Source organism: Pecten maximus, chromosome 4, assembly GCF_902652985.1.
Source record: "Pecten maximus chromosome 4, xPecMax1.1, whole genome shotgun sequence".
NCBI lineage: Eukaryota > Metazoa > Mollusca > Bivalvia > Pectinida > Pectinidae > Pecten > Pecten maximus.
The window spans coordinates 40007981-40028180 of NC_047018.1; the positions used below are offsets into that span (position 1 = coordinate 40007981).

General features: G+C 35.9%; 1 protein-coding gene across 1 annotated transcript; it reads right to left on the bottom strand.

Moving 5' to 3' along the window:
• Positions 1-735: 735 nt before the first annotated feature.
• Positions 736-17395, bottom strand: LOC117326061 (excitatory amino acid transporter 1-like). The gene is made up of 8 exons (XM_033882661.1): positions 16413-17395; positions 10743-10785; positions 8777-8840; positions 7975-8149; positions 7409-7642; positions 6501-6695; positions 5508-5642; positions 736-2173 (listed from the first exon to the last, which is right to left on the bottom strand). Exons 1-8 carry the CDS (start codon positions 16946-16948, stop codon positions 2005-2007), a joined length of 1551 nt encoding a protein of 516 aa, XP_033738552.1. The 5' UTR covers positions 16949-17395; the 3' UTR covers positions 736-2004.
• Positions 17396-20200: the final 2805 nt, after the last annotated feature.

Here is a 20200-nt window from a genome sequence, read left to right on the forward strand (position 1 = left end):
GGGAGACATCATACGGTACCACATGTGGTGACGGGAGACATCATAATTGTATCACATCTGGTGACGAGAGACATCATACGGTATCACATGTGGTGACGGGAGACATCATACGGTATAAATGTGGTGACGAGAGACATCATATGGTATCAATGTGGTGACGGGATACACCATACGGTACCACATGTGGTGACGGGAGACACCATACGGTATCACATGTGGTGACGGGATACATCATGATTGTATCACATGTGGTGACGGGAGACATCATATGGTATCAATGTGGTGACAGGATACATCATACGGTACCACATGTGGTGACGGGATACATCATGATGGTATCACATGTGGTGACGGAGACATCATGATTGTATCACATGTGGTGACGTGAGACATCCTACGGTATCACATGTGGTGGCGGGAGACATCATACGGTACCACATGTGGTGACGGGATACATCATACGGTATCAATGTGGTGACGGAAGACATCATGATGAGGGTCACATGTGGTGACGGAAGACATCATGGTGAGGGTCGCATGTCTGCATGAATACGCATGTGTCATATATACGAGTTGTAAGTAGTTCTTGCTTTAGAGATATATATTATGTGTTTACATGGGAACATGTATCTAGAAAGTTAGTGTTAGGTGATATATAGAAAGTTTAGGTAAGATGTTTACAATTATACTAGTTCTGATGTGTATATCGGAACAGAAAAAACCCTTATTGCTGTACATTGATATATTTTTCTTTTATTTCACACTAAATCTTTTTATACAATATCTAAATGTCCAGCAAGTTGACTTCTGTCACAGGTATTTTTTTCGTCAAAATACAAGGAAGTGATGAAATGGTTACTTACTTGTTACATGTATTTTATCTTAAGTTGACGTAATGTTGACCAGGTAAAATAAGTTTTTACGGATGGTAATTGATGCACACAACATGTAGAAAATGTACGAGTTATCTTGTCATAGCTATTAGTTATTCACTGCAAATATTATGTTGCTGTAACGTCTGTTTCAATATTAGCCTGCAATCAGTTTCATTTTGGGCACGAACTTGTTATATATACTTGAATTTGCGAAGTCATTCATAACTATATTGCAACTGGTGCTTTTGATACGGAATACTATTTATACAAAGATGTAGTTACCTCCCTTTAAAATGCCTTTAACCAGTCATTATACTATACCATACCAGAATTACCCACTTGTTTTCATTATATAATAAAACCGTGAACGAACTAACACAATATTTTTCATCATAATTTAGATCTTTGATGTGTAAAGGTCACACAACGAATAATTTTTGTAAACCGTTTCTTTCAGTCGAGTTGGTTATTTTTCAAAAATTGCAAAAAATCACGTGCTTCAGTGAGTGTTTTTTGTTGTTGTTGTTTTTTTTGTAATTTTTGAAAAATAACTAATGGGAGAGAAAGAAATAACATATACAAAACCACGAGTTTGTGTGACCTGTTTCTAACACAAAGCAATAAATTGATAGAAATCTGTATAAAAATGAATTATCAAAAAACTATTGCGAACTACTTTTTGTGTGTCATCATTTCTGCGACCCCGTGAAGCAGCCTTCAAGTGTAAGCCAATCAAAATGTTTTGAATCACGTGATAACAAGATAGTTCCTTTCAAATGTCACCGTGTCAACAAATCAAAACGCGTTTAGAGTTTATTCCACGTGTAGTATAACCTGTTTGTTATTCAACAGTCGTAATGATTATTTCATGATTTTGGGGATGGAATAACACCCACCTATTTTGGTTTTAAACGTATATTCGATGAACTGCCACATGCTAGTCATTTAACTTAAAAAAAGTCGTTTTAATTTCTCCATTTTGTCAGTAAAACCATACACATTGTTTCCTGCTACATAGAGACTCTCCATTCTCTACTTCAGTAGGAGTCAGCATGACTGTCCCGTTACGAACGTTAGACTTACAAGTGACAACACTGACGCCATTTCACTAGGATACGTTAGAAAAAGTCTACATTTTGACATCTGCTTCCTCATAGCCAATGTTCAAAACTCCATTTTCGGTGTTCTCCACTGAGTCTAGCAGATCCATTTTTCTTATCTCTTTTTTTGATAGGTGGTCCACTATACCTGCACCTATAGCATCTCCCATTACATTCACTGCTGTCCGGAATCGGTCCCTAGAAGAAGAAAAGAAACATTAAAAGAAACAAAAAACAAAAACAAAAAACAAACAAACGAGTTTTTAGTTTAAGGTATATTTTCCTATCATTTCCAAGAAAGACGAACAACATTGTACGTATAAAGTTGTGAACTTACATGGATCGTGTATGCTCCACAGATAATACACCTAATATCAAATCCTGAAAATGATTGAATTTCTGATTGACCACATCTTTGACTACTTTGGTGAGAAGATATTACAACAACTCCGCTTTTTTTGCAACTGTCGATAAGACTTCGAGGTTCGACAAATAACAAAAATGTAAATATCCGATAATAAACGTAAAAAATCATGGTATGAACCTTCGAATTCTTATATTATTGGATTTCGCGATACCCCTATCATTTTAAGAGACATACCTGTTTACTATTTGTCTCCATGCAATATCTTATCGACGATGATTATTATTACTTATTATCTAATAAAGTATATATTGTATATTTTTCTATCGTCTTCCTCTTACCCATGTAATAGGCTACCGAGGCAAAGTTAAATTGGTCATTATGAAAACAATTTATTTGTTAAGATAACACTACCAAGATTCATAAAATGAAAAAAATGAATTAAAACATATTGGTAACAAACATCAAGCACAATTTATAAAAACAAGAGGCCCATGGGGCCTGTATCGCTCACCTGGTTGGATTTGACCAAATGTTCATGTTCAATTCCTTTTGTTTGTTAACCTCAAACAATGCTATTTATGGTTATAGCGTGGGGATCCCAACTGCTTTAAAGAAATAATGAAGTCCAGACTCTCTGAGTTTACAACATGCATTTATAACTTTATGACTAGTAGTGATTTAAAGGAATTACCTGTATTTCCTATATGGGGCCCCGCCCCTTTTGCCCCTCGGGGGTCAGAGTCACCATTTATGCAAAATCTGTTCCCCTTCCCCCAAGAATGTTTCTTACCAAATTGGGTTCAAATCCATTCATAACTTTATGACTAGTAGCGATTTTAAGGAATTACCTCTATTTCCCCATTAGGCCCCGCCCCTTTGGCCCCTTGGGGGTCAGAGTCACCATTTATGCAAAATCTGTTCCCCTTCCCCAAAGAATGCTTCTGACCAAATTGGGTTTAAATCCATTCATAAATTTATGACAAGTAGCGATTTAAAGGAATTACCTCTATTTCCCATATGGGGCCCCACCCCTTTGGCCCCTTGGGGGTCAGAGTCACCATTTATGCAAAATCTGCTCCCCTTCCCCAAAAGATGTTTCTTATTAAATTGGGTTCAAATCCATTCATAACTTTATGACTAGTAGCGATTTAAAGGAATTACCTCTATTTCCCATATGGGGCCCCGCCTCTTTGGCCCCTCGGGGGTCAGAGTCACCATTTATGCAAAATCTGTTCCCCTTCACATAAGAATGTTTCTGACCAATTTGGGTATAAATCCATTCATAACTTTATGACTAGTAGCGATTTAAAGGAATTACCTCTATTTCCCATATGGGGCCCCGCCTCTTTGGCCCCTCGGGGGTCAAAGTCACCATTTATTCAAAATCTATTCCCCTTCCCCAAAGAATGCTTCTGACCAAATTGGGTTCAAATCCATTCATAACTTTATGACAAGTAGCGATTTAAAGGAATTACCTCTATTTCCCCATTAGGCCCCGCCCCTTTGGCCCCTTGGGGGTCAGAGTCACCATTTATGCAAAATCTATTCCCCATCCCCAAAGGATGTTTCTGACTAAATTGGGTTCAAATCCATTCATAACTTTATGACTAGTAGCGATTTAAAGGAATTGCCTCAATTTCCCCTATTGGGCGCTGCCCCTCAGGCCCCTTGGGGGTCAGAGTCACCATTTATGCAAAATCTGTTCCCCTTTCCTAAAGGATGTTTCTGACCAAATTGGGTTCAAATCCATTCATAACTTTATGACTAGTAGCGATTTAAAGGAATTGCCTCAATTTCCCCTATTGGGCCCCGCCCCTCAGGCCCCTTGGGGGTCAGAGCCACCATTTATGCAAAATCTGATCCCCTTCTGCCAAGGATGTTTCTGACCAAATTTGGTTCAAATCCATTCATAACTTTATGACTAGTAGCGATTTAAAGGAATTGCCTCAATTTCCCCTATTGGGCCCCGCCCCTCAGGCCCCTTGGGGGTCAGAGCCACCATTTATGCAAAATCTGATTCCCTTCTGCCAAGGATGTTTCTGACCAAATTTGGTCAAAATCCAATAAGAACTTTTTGACTAGTAGCGATTTGAAGCAAATGTTGACGGACGGACGCCGGACGACGGACGACGGACGCCGGACGCCGGACGACGGACGCTGCACCATGGCATAAGCTCACCGGACCTTCGGTCCAGGTGAGCTAATAATGATTCGTGCTGCTTTTATTGTATTTTGATTACAATCTTACACTCACATTACGGCCGTAGATATCCGTTTTATGTAAAGTGTCAATATTTTGACGTCAATTAACATATGACGTAATAAACCAACGGGAAGTTAAATATTGTAAGATCATGGTCAAAGGTGGAGGTCATACCATCTCGTTTGGAGTCCCTATTAGTCAGACCGACGACGTAGGTCTTGTATTGTCGTTGATATTAGGACACACACGAGATTGTTTACGTACCGTAAATAGTGTGGTTAAATAAAGCGAAAGTAAATTCAAATTGCGCTGCAGGTCATTTTTCATGTTATTCTATAACTTCATGATTTGGCTAATGTAAACATAATTACCAATCCACATCATTGTACCTTTCGATAGGTTCGAGATATAATCTCAACCTAAGTTTGTAGTGTTTAATAAACATCCGTGTATACACTATGTAAAAGTCCTATACATGTACCTGCAGTAAAGTTAACATAAGGCGGATTGCTCCATACCGTTGTGACATTGAGGGCTGGATTGTCCTCTTACTGAGGAAATCTAATTCGACCGTGTTTAACTAAATCATTGGGTCACACAGAAATAGAACACATCCAATCCATAACATTGTTAACATTTTACCAATATATATATATATTTGAACGAGAACCTATGTATTTCTTGCTCCCATCTTTATGACAATGCTAAACGACGCAAGAGGGTTGTAAATATTATGTTCGATTTTGGGTTAAAATGATGACATGAGATGAATTTAATGTTTGTAGTGGAATTTATTTAATTTAAACATGAAAAACTTAAAAGACATAATTTTTAAAACTTACACACCTGTATTTTGTTTATCTTTTATCATATATATCTTTTTTATTATTACAATATCCATTCAAACACTAAACATTTTTTAGATCCACACGACATCATATATGTTTTGTTTATATACTTACAGCAACCAATCAATAGCCAGAATCAAGGTGACGTCATCAGTCGGGAAGCCAACTGCCGTGAGGACGATCACCATGGTAACCAGACCTGCCTGTGGCACTCCGGCGGCACCGATTGCGGCAGCTGTGGCAGTGATACTACAAAAACATATCGTGTGTTTTCATGAATGACAATATACATGTAGTTCCTTTATACTTTAAAAAAACATTGATATATATACAGTCCATAGCATTATTACCAGAATATTGAGAGGTTTTCATGAGTTCCTACTTCAAATGATATCTAATTACACAATCTGTTTATCACGAATCGAGAACGTGTTTAAATTGTTCATTTAAGATATGTATAACATAAAATCTTAATACTAACATTTTAAAATGGAATTTCCTTTTGTGATGCTACAATGCATTTACTGTCTTTGACGACGCCAAAATGTACGTCTAGGTTTGCACTCCATTGCCGCTGGTGAAAAATATGGCCAATCATATCTCGCAAATTGATTATCAAATGTATGCACAGCATCATGATTTATCAACTGGGGACAATACCACTGACAACGCGAAAGTTATGTGTTAAACATAATTTAAAATAATTTCCATATGATGCAAGAATCACTAAAAACCTGTAGCAACAGGTTTGCTCGGTCACCTATTTGAAACGATGATTATCTTTTTTTTTTTTTTTTTATAAAAATCGAAATATTTTCTTACTATGGTATTTCGTATCTGTGACAGTGTTATTTAATTATACATGTACAGTTAAGATACGATCGTTCTTAAATAAATAATTTTTAGTTAATTTTCGCTATGATAAGCAAAAACATTTCCCGAATACCAATTTTATTGATCATAACGAATATTGAAAAAGCATAATCCTGATTGGCATGTTAAAGTGTGAAATACTCTAATCTTCTTATTTTTGTGCTTATATCATTTATCGTTTCCTGTACGTATATTCCTATTAAATTGAAGATCAAAGTGAGTTTAGTTGTATACCTGACAGTAATAATTCGTCCGATATCCATCTCGAAGCCTCTGATTTGTCCAATGAAGAGGACAGCCACAGCCTCGTACAATGCCGTCCCGTCCATGTTTATAGTCGCTCCAACGGGGGCCACAAATTTGATCACACGGGGATCGATGCCATTATTTTCCTCTAGGTTTTTCATCGTGACAGGAAGTGTGGCCGAGCTGAAGGTACATAGCAAATACACTATAATGTTAAATTAACACTGGATTAAACTGTTCTGCATTGTGGAAACAATTGGCACACGATCAGGGACATAGCAAGCCTTGTGATTGTATAGTATGTTCAGTCATACTTACTATGCTGCTTCCCAAACCAAAGAAAAATAGTTTGCGATAGTATTGCCCTAAAATAAGCTTGAAATTTAAAAACAAAAATATTCATAATAAGCAATCAGTGACACATAAGAACGAATTAAATACAATATTTTAAAACAGTTTTAGCCATAATTTAAAATTTATTTGAAAACGACAAAATGAATACGGATGTACGCAAGTTTGGAGTACAACTGGCTACACCACCGACTGTGCATGTTAAGTGTAAATATAAATGCCTGATGGTTTGTTTATAAAATAGAAATGTTGTGTGATGAATTCTAGGGAACAATTTGTCTTTTAATAATCAGTTCTTAAATAGAAATCGTCCAAACATTGTTCCAGTTATCTACCTATAACGGAAAGGGAAAGTTGAATCGGCATAACCTATTGTCTAATTCCTATTAAGTCATTTTGATTTAATGAAATATTTTTGACACAAAATGAAAAATATTAATCTATTATTCTAAAAAAGAACAAGTAATCAATTGAACTGTGAACGAGTAATTATATATGAAATACATATAATCTTCTTCATTGTGTTTTGTCAAAAGTGTCTTTACCTTGATGACGTCCCAATGGCAGTGACGACTGCCTGTGTGACTCCGTAGATGAATCTGTAGGGATTTCGTCTGACTATTATGAAGTAAATGACAGGGAGGGTGATAAAACCGTGGATAATGAGACCAACCATGACGGTGATGAAGTAGTAGAGAAGTTGTTGGAAGGTCTTCTCTGGGTCCTCCATCTCTACAATTTTAGCCGCCACCAGGAAAATTATACCTATAGGAGAGTACCTACCAAGAGAAACAATTCAGTCACGACATTATTTTGATATATCTTTATCTTAACATGTTATATTGTGGCGCGCTGACATATCAAGATGAAATTTTCAAGTACAAAAAAGAACATGATGAACTTTAATAAAATGGAAATCTTCAGAAGGAAGATTCAAATCTCCATAAAATGATAGGAACATTAACATGTGCAAATAAAGTTTACATTTTTTTCCGAATATGAAAAGTAACGAAAAAAAACCAAAACAAATATGTCCGACTTGGTAAGGTAAGATGTCAATCAGTATGAAAATAAACCTGATTTTTATATTCTTTTTTCCAGTGTTACTTACCAAATAACAAGCTTGACCAGAACCATCGTGGCCTCACAAAGAGATTCAAACAGAGCTACCAGGGGCTGGCCCTTCTTCCCCAGACGGCCAATGATGATACCAAAGAAGATGGAGAAGACGACAAGGCCAAGGACATTCATCCCTGGTTTCATCTCCACAACGGGATCGTAAACAGCTACAATTAAACAAACATCATCTTCACAATATACCAACATGCCAATCACTGCATATTCTTTGTAATCTAATTTGATAAATGTTATGACGACATCAGGTGCATACAAAGGGTAGTCTACGTTTTAAACAAGTGTTTACCAAAGATAGCACAAAGTATCGTGTTCGCTTGAGTGACTAAGTGCGTCCAAAACTAGTCAAAACGGAGGTAAAATAACACTCCTTACACATTATTTGTGCAAATTATGTGGGATGTTCTTTAACTTAAATGAAATAACTTTCAGTATTAACGCTTTTCCCCTTCCTTCAAAGACGCGAATATTTCGTATTTTATTTCATCTAGGACATTCCCGATACAAATCTAGGTAAAATGATGACTAGGGCGATGGCAATGGAACAACTAGACATTCATTGTATACAAAATGTACCTGGAAAGCAACTAACGAATGCACTGTTTCCGAACTCTTTATATAGATAAACGTTACATTTTAATGTTTCTAAATTATTCATATAGGTAGATCTTCTATACGTAATTTTTTTTCAATGTTTCAAACTTTTTCAGTGTTTTCAAACACTTAATATAGGTATACGTAATTTGACATAGAAATTGTATCGCCATCATGACACTTACCGGTTGCATTTACATCACTTGTGTTGGTGTTCTCCTCAACTCTAAGTACCTGGTCGGTAACAGGCTGGAATCCAAAATTAATAGAAAAAAATCACATGAAATTATAAAGGTTTTAACAGCCTACATGCGTTCTTGTACTCAATGTCGAAAATAGTCAGGGGCAGGTAAGTGATGTTTGGAGAAGAATTGACAGCAACATTGAAAGGTGGCAATATTTTATCTTTAGCAAAATTCCTTCAACAAATACAATCCGAAGACCATTCTCAATGGATAACAGATTCTACCATATTTTACAGATTTGACTCCCACTGTACTTGTTCAAGATTTATCTGTCACCCCTAAGGTGAAGTATATCTGCCAAACCTGCAACAATACACTGACATCAAGGCGACAATACAATCAAACCACCATTGTGTTGCATAATAATTTTTCTTTTTTATATATTTGAACAACTGAATCCTGCGTAACTTAAAATAGTCTGCCAGGGAATAAAACCACCCTACCTTGATGACATGACAGAGAAATATACAACACCGGGATGTTACCCGTGATAATCTACCCTCGGCAGAGCCTCGAGTTAGTCAACCTGGAGTGTTACCCTCGGGTTGGAGACTTTTCTATAATACCCTCAAGGCCAGGGAATAGTCTATTAATCAAACGAAATGAAAATAAGATGTGTTTTAAAGCTTAAATGTACATTTTCGCCAACAGGAACGTTTAGTCAGGTACCGAAAACACATATCTTACGAATAAATTTAAGCTCGGTATTTTTTCAAATTATAACAATCAGGATTATTTGATTATGTTAACAAATGAATCACGTAAAGAAAACATTGATGCTTGTGACTTAATCGTCTTGAATTGTTTAAAGACTATTGCACTGCACTTATTAACGATATTGAAGTCTGTTATCAAAATCAAATTTAAATAAGATATTATGATGTGTATAACCAGTAAAATATCTACTAATACAATACGAATGTTTCAGTCTGTGTCTTTTTCTATTTTTACATTGTTTGTTACAACGATATGATAAATACACAGATACCTGGCATGTCTATTATAATACATATTTAATCAGATTAAATTTGCTATATATTATCTAACTATGCCAGCCATATACACTGTACAGTCTACGTCCTTAATACTAAATCACAAACATACACTCTCGTCATGATACATATACGAGTGAAATATATATTTAGTATTAATGAAGATGCTGCAAGATTCATGAATGTATACCATATTTGTAGCAATATATATCGAGTCAGCTTTTAAGTTTCCTCATTGTCGTTTGTAAGCAGTTTTTTGATTGGTCAAATAAGAAAATTATATTTTTTAATAGTGAAAATCATAAGAAAAAGTGATATTTTTCACTTTCACTTTTTATAAAAAGGATTAATTTTCGATATTTCACTGGTAAAAATGTAATAAAATGGAATATGCCATTACTGATGTATTACTTAAACGACATTTTGCAATATCTGACATAGTTTGGATCAAAAGATTCACTTTTTTGTCTTTAAACCTGGTTTTTAGCGACGCATAATGCTATCTGACCAAATGAAGTAATCATTTCTATATACCGGTTTAATGCCAATGTACACAAACTCCTATATGTTACGTATATAAAGTACGTTTAATCGTGTTAATGTTGATTAGCTAACAGCCACTGTACTTTGCCTAGCAGTACAGTAGACTGTGTTTACTGTATAAAGCTATCAATTCGTGTCACCCAAATTATAGTGTATAGCTAAATTCAAACAGATCAGTGCAATGATCAATTGGCGTGCCCACAGAGATTTCCAGGAAAGACCAAATAGAAACTCTTACCGCAACCATAATCCAGCGAAATGCTTACAGCGAAAAATAAATAAATAAATACATAGATAAAATAAAAACCCCGCTAAAACGTAAACAAGATTATCGCGAAATTCTACCGATTTACAGTAAGACCAGTACCTACCTTGCTGAAGCATGCCTCTATCAAGTTGCTAGGGAACGACTGCCTGTTGACACAGAACAAAGCGACATGTGATTATCATTTCAAATAATGTCAAACATATTAAACAAATGGACCATACTTCTGACAAACATGATAGCTGGGAACAAATACAATTATGTTTTATCTATCTACTTTTAATATTTTCTTAAACAGAGTACATCGTGTACACCCTGACAACCAATAAATACTATAACTACAAGTATCTTTCTATGCAAATAGATGAGGAGCATGTTCTTACGTATGTATGTAAATATTTTATCGCATGTCACAGCCAGTTATCAATTGATTTTTGTGACGTTTCTGTGAATGAATTATAATCTGTCACATTTGTCACACAAGCGTGTGGGTGACTACTCTCTGTCATCTTTGTCCGACAAGCGTGCCAGTGACCACACTCTGTCCTATTGTCCGATAAGTATGTCAGTGACTACACTCTGTCACCTTTTCTCGACAAGCGTGTGGGTGACTACACGTACCCTGCCACTTTTGTCAGACAAGCGTGTGGGTGACTACACCCTGTCACCTTTGTCAGACAAGCGTGTGGGTGACTACACCCTATCACTTTTGTCAGACAAGCGTGTGGGTGACCACGTTCTGTCATCTAGAACACACATTAGACGTTTCGGTGACTTTACACTCGGTCACCCTTGTCAGACAAAAGTTAAGGTGACTACATCTGTCAGATTTATCAGACACCTGAAGACGACTCAATGTAGTCAATTAAACGTCACATACAAAACTTGCTAATCTATATAGTTGCAACAGTGAATACGATAATTAAAGTACATTCATGGTGGTTTTGTCAAAACGATATCATTCAGCTTGATATTATATTTTGTTCGTTGAACATTTCGCTCTAGGTTTCCATTCTTAGTATCGATATAATGAAGAGAAATTGAAATTCTACAAATACCCTTCCCTTTCCTTAAAAGGTAAGCACGTCATAATTGTCAAGATTGGAACCCATTCTATTTGTACCTCTTTCACATAAGCTAATTAGTATGCACAAGTAAACTGCTTATATTCTAATCATAATCCAGATTAAGCAGCGATGTTATTAAAATGTTAACGGCTGCATATATACCTCGAAAAACAGGTACCTAGCACGTCATTGATCGTATGAATGCATACATGTTTGAAATATTGAAACTCGATCAACAGTCTTTCGCACAATTATTTAAGCTGAGGCGCTACATGTAAACATCCCCGCGGGATATTAGATACGTAAGAGTGTTGAAGTAGGTTATAGACATAAAATTTTATGAATATTATATTATTGTGACCGTAGGTCAATTCAGAAATGATGGCAATTACATTTGGCTGGAATAGTATAAAGTCCGTGCCGGAATGTACATCAGCTGGGTAAATCAGGAGAAATTCATCCCTATACCTGCGGGGGGAAACTTGTTTAGTTTTCTGTTTCGTCTGATGTTGATTTCCCATGAATATTTACTTTTACAACAACTGGTGTGTTTGTGTTTAGAAAATAAACATCGTGAAGTATTCAATATTTGACATGGCTAGTACAGCCTTGAATAAGTGACCAAATTCACCCTGGTTTGAACTTATTTTTTCCATTAAAAATAAAGCTATCGTGTTCATTTAAAAGTTGTTCCTTCATACCATGTTAGGCTCAAACATATTTACGGAGAGCTAGAGTCACCTTAACTTAAGGAAATTTCTTAACTTAAAGTTTTCTATAGGAAAACATTACAGAATTTAAATAAAATTCCTTAACTAAGATTTTTTCTTTAAATCCTCTAGAAAAAAGAAAAGTTAAGCTGAATGTGAAATAAGGTATTTGAGGAAGAAAAAGAAAACAGGTGAAAAAAAACCCCAAAAATGCATGTTTTTGTCCTCCGTGAAATTAAAATAGCTAATATATTGAAAGTGCACGTGTGTTCATCATGTTAATAAAATCTTTGTTATGAATGTCGTTATGTAATCAATAAAGTGTAAACGATTGTTTGTTTTCTTTATTTAACTCATGTTTACACTGTCCACTTCACAAATATGACGTTACAATATATGTAGAATTTCATTTTTATCCCACGATTAATTTATCCAGTTATCACTGTCTGCCATAATCTATGGTGAATTAAAACGTGAAAGAAATTAAAAATTCTCAATGTCTAACAGCTTTAATCTGGACAAGGTAAACTCTTGTTAGAAATTAGGTTGTCTGTACTTTAAGACTTCAGATAGGTCTGATTTATTGACTTCGATGTCAAAGTTAATATGCACGCACTTTGATGCCCAAACAACGTACGAGAGTCCTGCCTTGGCAATGCAGTGCACTTCATGTAACTAGGAAAGGTATTGTGCAACGTCTATCTAAATACTACGGTGGCTTCTTAACGACATACAAAGATGTGTTTCTATCTTAGCTAATAGGACCCTAACTAAGAAACCTAGGGACTTAACAAAATAACCTTTGGGGCCCTAACTTTTTATTATATGGCCCTAACATAGCTGTCTTAGCCTTAGGGCCCAAATGTAGCAACCTAGGGTCTTAACATAGCTATCTAAGGACCCTACGATAGCTGTGTTAGGTTACAACGTTTGGGTCCTGAGATAGTTATGAATGAGTTCTTGGTTTCTAAGTTAGGGCATTAAGATAATTATGTTAAGACTCTTTATTGTATACTTAGTAATAAATACAGGTTTTTTTTTCATATGCATTATGGCGCCAAATCTCCCGATCCGTAATCCTTACCCATGCATTATTGATTCAGTAATGCACCCCAAACCCTGTATTGGCCCTCTTCGCGGAACACCTCTAAATTTTGCGTCTCATCAAACTATTCGGGTCTCTCGGGTTTTGACGTAGGTGCTGTGTTGTCAGCGAAACCAAAACAAACAACATGGCGTCGAGTAGACGAAGGAATGAGGACATGGGAGAGAAGATTTTAAATTCGCTTGCAGCACGAATTGCAGAGCTAGAATATCTCGCCGAGAAGGAACACATGGTAACCGAGGAAATTGAATATCTCAGTGACATGGTAGAAACACCTTTGGAAAGGAACTTATTTAGAAATCATTATAAATTTGACAGATATGAACTTCATAAAGACTTAAAAAACTTCAATATTATAAAGTGTTTATAATTCAATACATTAAAAATTTGAATCTGATTTTTCTTGTCAAGTTATAATTGTTGTTTTGATTAATGTTCTGTGATTTATTACTAAGAATACAATAAATTGAATAAAACATACCTTTTTCCATATCGGACCCAATATTGGCCCCGAGACCCCAATATTGGGGTCTCGGGGCCAATATTGGGTCCGATATGGAAAAAGGTATGTATTATTCTCTATATATTGCTACGTTTGGGCCCTAAGACTGAGATAGCTATCTTAAGACCCTATATTGCTACGTTTGGGCCCTAAGACTGAGATAGCTATCTTAAGACCCTTTATTGCTACGTTTGGGCCCTAAGACTGAGATAGCTATCTGAAGGTCCTATATTGCTACGTTTGGGCCCTAAGATTAAGATAGCTATGTTAAGGCCCTAGATTGCTACGTTTGGGCCCTAAGACTAAGATAGCTATGTTAAGGCCCTATATTGCTACGGTTGGGCCCTAGGGCTAAGTTAGCTATGTCAAGGCCCTCGATTGCTACGGTTGGGCCCTAAGACTAAGATAGCTATGTTAAGGCCCTCGATTGCTACGGTTGGGCCCTAAGACTAAGATACCTATGTTAAGGCCCTAGATTGCTACGGTTGGGCCCTAAGACTAAGATAGCTATGTTAAGGCCCTCGATTGCTACGGTTGGGCCCTAAGACTAAGATAGCTATACATATGTTAAGGCCTATATTGCTACATTTGGGCCCTAAGACTAAGCTAGCTATGTTAAGGCCCTAGATTGCTACGTTTAGGCCCTAAGACTAAGATAGCTATATTAAGTCCCTAGATTGCTACGTTTAGGCTAAGATAGCTCTGTAAGATACAAATGTGTATGCCCTTATTGAGCCACCGTAAAATACATATATGATATATGTTTAAACCTGTAAGGGGATCTTTTTCTTGCGAGTAAATTTCCTTGACTTGACGCTAAAGATTTCGTTCCGTGGCAGTGTTGACGTCGGGATATGCAGACTGATATTTTTTCTGGACAAGGAGATAGGGAAAAATTTAAAGCCTGAAGCAAATATCAACAGTCATCTTGACAAAGTGCAGAAATTTCATAGAATTTTAGAAAGCCAAGCATATAGATACTTGTTTTCAGGATGTACATTTTCTATAAATTCTCGGTACTTTGAACTTGGAAGGATAATCTGCATGATTAATACGTTTGTTTTCGTCATATGTTCGGCTAATAGTTAATTGTGAATATCCTATGAAATAATATAAGTATTGGACATGATATCACTGTTTTAAAACTGTCTGTCATTCCAGGTGTTGAGTCATTGTGAGTTCGCCTACGAATATCTTAATGTGTAAGCTAAGCAAGTAAGTTGTTAGTAGTTGTAGTAGAGATTGTATGTAAATGCATGATTAAGTATCTAGTATATGACGTTATGTAAGCTTACATGCTTTTTTTCGTCAGATACATCTGACTTTTGTGAATGACTAATCAAGTGCTTGTAGATGTAAGTGTGTTTCTGCCGTCATAATAGGATGTTGTTGTTGTTGTTGTTGTTGTTGTTGTTGTTATTTATTAAGGATCGGTTCCCGGTCGTTTTTTGAATTTGTGGTCTTTACCACTACGCATCAGAATTCTTTTTCTAGTGAATTTAAGTATTGACGTATTGTGCCGTTCTCGATAAAGATAACAATATATCTTTAAAATAGTGTTAAAAAGTGTTTACTATGGTCTTGAGGTGTGGATGGTTAATAGTAAATAAACACAATCAACTGAAAAATAAAGTGAAATAACAGTTAAACTATTTTCTTCCAAGGGGTCACGATAATCAGAAAGATTTTACCGATAAAATTATTGAAATGTTTGGCAATCTGTATTTCGAATTCATGTACTTTCGGCAAAATTCGATTTATTTCAAAACAAGAAACACATACGCGATCCCGTCTTAAAATAAATATGCCTGAATAATTAATCAGCAGCTCGATCGTAACAAGACGTATCCATTCATAACTACAGACCGCATTATACAAATGTATCTCGTATGAAGTATAGCTGTCAGACCATGATCCCGCATACCAATCTTTATGTCTACAAATGCAGTAACGTAAATACATTCACCTGCTACATTTCAAATATACACATTACTTATATGGTACATAAAACAATGTAGTCCTTAACACAGCCGGTATTGGGTCAAAGCGTACAGAACTTGATACGTCGACGCGATGGTTCGAGTATTCTGTGTTAATGGTGTCCGCACCAGTCACATATGATAAATATAATCTTATATTCGTTAACAGAATAGTTTGATATGAAGAATTTCGTTTGTAACTTCAGTTACCGATTTTTCAGCATGTTTTCTCATAGACGCTGTACATGTGCGTGAGCCCAAGATGGTATTTTCATTTACACAAGTTACTGCCCTTGAATTTTTATTTCACAACATAATATGACAGAGCTCGTTCGTAGGCTAAATCTCGTCAAAAGTAAAAAGTAATGAACTTAAAATGTGTACTTGGAGATTATGCTATTATATAAACCTACCTGAGCAGATCGAGGAAGGTATCCGCAGGCTCCACAATTTTAGACTCGCCTGAGGGTTCGACATCCCCTCCTTTGGTCCCAGGCTGGATAGAGACTGTTAATATGATACCAAGGACCACAGCGGCGAGGGTAGTGGTCAGGTAGTAAACTACCGCTCTCAGACCAATTCGACCTGATGACCGTGTGTCTAAAGACGCCAGACCAGACACGAGACTGGACACAATCAGCGGAAGGATTAGCATTTGTAACATATTCATCAATAAATCTCCCGGGAAACGAAGATACAGAATCTGTCTCTTGGTAAAGGGAGGGTCAACCGAACGCAGTCCGGCACCAAGGCCAACACCGATTCCCATAGAAATGATAAGGAAAATCACTAACAAGTTATCTTTTATTGCCCGTTTAATTACTTCGGATTTCGATTTGGTGTTTGCTACCTTCACTTCCGGTTCCGCTTCAGGTATAGCAATAGTTTGGCTTGAACCATAACTTTTCCATCCAGTCTTATCGGCGACAGCGCCTGGTTCCTCCTCCATTTTGAATTTTGTTTATAAGACACAAATTTGATTTTTTTGTCTGGCCAGGCCAACACCGTATCCTATTAATTATCTTTCCTAATTAAAACAGACGAGTTTCTTCTAATCAAAACAACAATTCACATCCAACACTAGTTGTACGTTAGCGTTTTGATAATTCACATGCCCGGTGTAAATGACTGACTTTTATCTGCAATATTCGCCTGAAATGTATACATATATGGTTTGATCCGTCATAAGGCGTGTTATAAAGTAAGATCCAGTTAAACTGTTCATTTCACACAAACATCCGCGCCCTTCGACCTCATCTATACCTTTAGCATGCCAAATCATGTCGTCAGAGCTCATGAATAATTTATAATGGCAAACTCCATCCCTTCACAAGTGTCTATATAAACAACCGGTGGTTTTATATAGCAAACACTCCAGTCCACGAAGTATGTGTGTCTTCGTTGAATGAGTTGTAGAACTTATTCCGAGAATATCTCCATTTTACCTGTCGTACATATCACTTGATGTTGGCAATACTTAATATCACAGGATGTATACTATAAACATGTATATATTATACTGATAATGTGTATATCATTATTATAATACAGGTGTTGATGTTATCGCTGACACCGTCAGCTGATCAAAATCGAGTTTTATCTTTTTGTTACCGTTTCATTAGATTATGTTTACTGTGTAAACATTCTCGTCACGTTTAAAATAGACCGTATATATTTCGTGTTTACCGATTGGTATGTTGGATTTCTGATCTCAAATAAATGAATATGGAATGCGAATAATTCTTTTGTTCTCCTCAAGTATAACTGTGAACAGTTTTCATATTTGTTTAAAAACCATGGAGAATATTTCAAGAGTTTTGTCAATATTTTATTAACATTATTTTTACAAATCAGTGAGCTGTCAATCATCCTGGGACTGCCTTAAATGTCAGAGAACTTCCTGATATCAAAATAATATTAGAAATCAGAATTTTCGAAATTATCGCAGATGGATTCGTAGTCTTTGTAACCAGATTTTAACTAAAAAAAGATATAACTATATTGATTTGATAAAATGAATATCATATTTCAATTAAAATACATACAAAGATTGAAAAGACGTAGCTTTAAAACCAGTTTCAAAAAACTGATTATGATTGACGAGTGAAACTGTATCGGTGTGTTATTGAATCTATCGAACTCAAAACTTTTTTATTTTGTTATTTTTTTTTTTTTTTTTACAGAAATGAAAATATTATCGTTAAGCTATGAATATTCATCACGAATGCGTTAAGTAACTTTAAATTATTCATCGTGACCATGGTGACGCTACACATGTAATAGTTCGTGGTTGGGTCTGACGTTCAACAGTGCAGCTAACAGAATGGCCTCCTTTTGAACATCGAGCTTTTTGATTTTGGTCTCAAGGATATGTCCGACTCAGTTTCAAAAAAGGGAAAAGAAAATCAAAAATCATAATCTATAAGAGCAATTCTTAGCAAAAACCTTAGGGCTTAGTGGCCAGTCTAGAACACTTAAAAAGTCTACATTGGCACAGGCGCCAGCATACAAATGTACATTTGTACGGGAAAGCCAACAGGGGTTTAGGGGACCTTTGATTACAGGTCGGTACAAAACAAATGATTCTATCTTCCTATGATTAAGTAAGGTATGGAGATAAACATATATTTCGATTCGTTTAAAAGTCAGTTTATAGAAGGTAGATATTGTTTTCCTCTACATCAGGGAGACAAATCACATTTGGGAGGGAATAAATCCCTGTGTGACTTTGAATTTGTATAACATCGAATATATACATTATATAAACAAAGTCATCCGTCATAAAACTAAATTATATTATATTTCTAATTATCAACTGTAATTAGTTCTGACAGTGCCGGTCCGCTAAATGACTTGTACATCAGTTTATCGATAAAGTATGCCACTATTATGCGAGTATTCCTAAGCACGAAAAAAGCACAGATTACTAAACATGATAATGAAATCGTAATTCCAGCTAGAAATTGAAAAAAAAAACGATGATAAAATGTTTACAAAAGTACAGATTCGCCCGGAGACCCTTGAAACAGAACAAGGAAAGAATAAGGCCGAATGTTCCAAGGGAGTAAGCGTCTTCCGAGACCCGTCATTGAAATAACGGGATAGGTCACAATCTCACAATGAAAACAAGGGCACTGGCAACGGAACCACTAGGAATTTCATCAAACATCAAATATATGTCTGACTACATATCGCAGAAGAAAATGTAATATCTCCAAACGAGAGCGTGAGTCGACCTTAAACTTCCTCAACCCTGCATCTCTCGAAACCTGGTGTTGATGTTTCAGTAGTCGTCATCTGTCACGGATATTATGATAATGAGAACAAGTCCTTGAATACCGAATTAACTGGGGCATGTAAACACCGTAGGTAGGGGAAGCAGGTATGTTACTATCTAGAAATGGAAAATTAACAAGTGAGAAATTAAAATCATTACATTTATCATACAGCTTAGTTGAAAGTTGTCCGTGCTGGTTATACAATGTATGCTGTAAGTAAAGATCGAGGTTGTATCCTTGATTTTATGTTTTACAGGGTACATTTGAATATCAGATCGATATGGTTGATAAAGTTGCTGTTATTTAAAGATAGCTCAATAAACCTACAGGTGAAATTGGTGGACTTTTTATGGTGTCTGTTACCTGTTCTGATAAGCTCTTCAATAAGACCAACCTTGGATGAAAAGAAAATCAAGTCGGCTGACAGAAGGAAACACATAAAGTTAATTTATAATTCCTTTTCGTAAGATTTAATCACTAAAAAATAACCCTATATAACTAGAATTTATAAACATATATTAAATATGATGTTGAATTTCTGTAAATAATCTAAATGACTTCATCAATTACACAGAAATTCAGATTTATATATATTCAAATGCACATTCGAATTTGTAACAAATGACTTGGTGAGTTAAGTAGATCCCATTGTCTGTCTAACTTGACAGCGACCTTACTTCTGATGTCTACACGCTGTCAAGCTCAGACAAGCGACATGCCTGTCTGAACTGTGTATGTACTTCCGGGAAATCACATTCTGGAAAACAGTAGCATGGTAAACGATAATACACCTCTACGGAAATTAAAATGCAGTCATATATATTCACAATTTTCGTTAATAAATAATTCTGCTATTTTTATCTAGTTTAAATGTAATATTTTCATGAAATTCTTCATAAATACAATTGTACATAATACATTCC

Excerpts from the sequence above, each read along its gene's own strand:
- LOC117326061 (XM_033882661.1), bottom strand. The coding sequence starts at position 16,948 with ATGGAGGAGGAACCAGGCGCTGTCGCCGATAAGACTGGATGGAAAAGT. Across the intron at positions 8,150-8,776 it reads AAGTGATGTAAATGCAACCG|CTGTTTACGATCCCGTTGTG; the intron begins GTAAGTGTCATG and ends GTTTAATTGTAG. Across the intron at positions 7,643-7,974 it reads CTGGTCAAGCTTGTTATTTG|GTACTCTCCTATAGGTATAA; the intron begins GTAAGTAACACT and ends TTCTCTTGGTAG.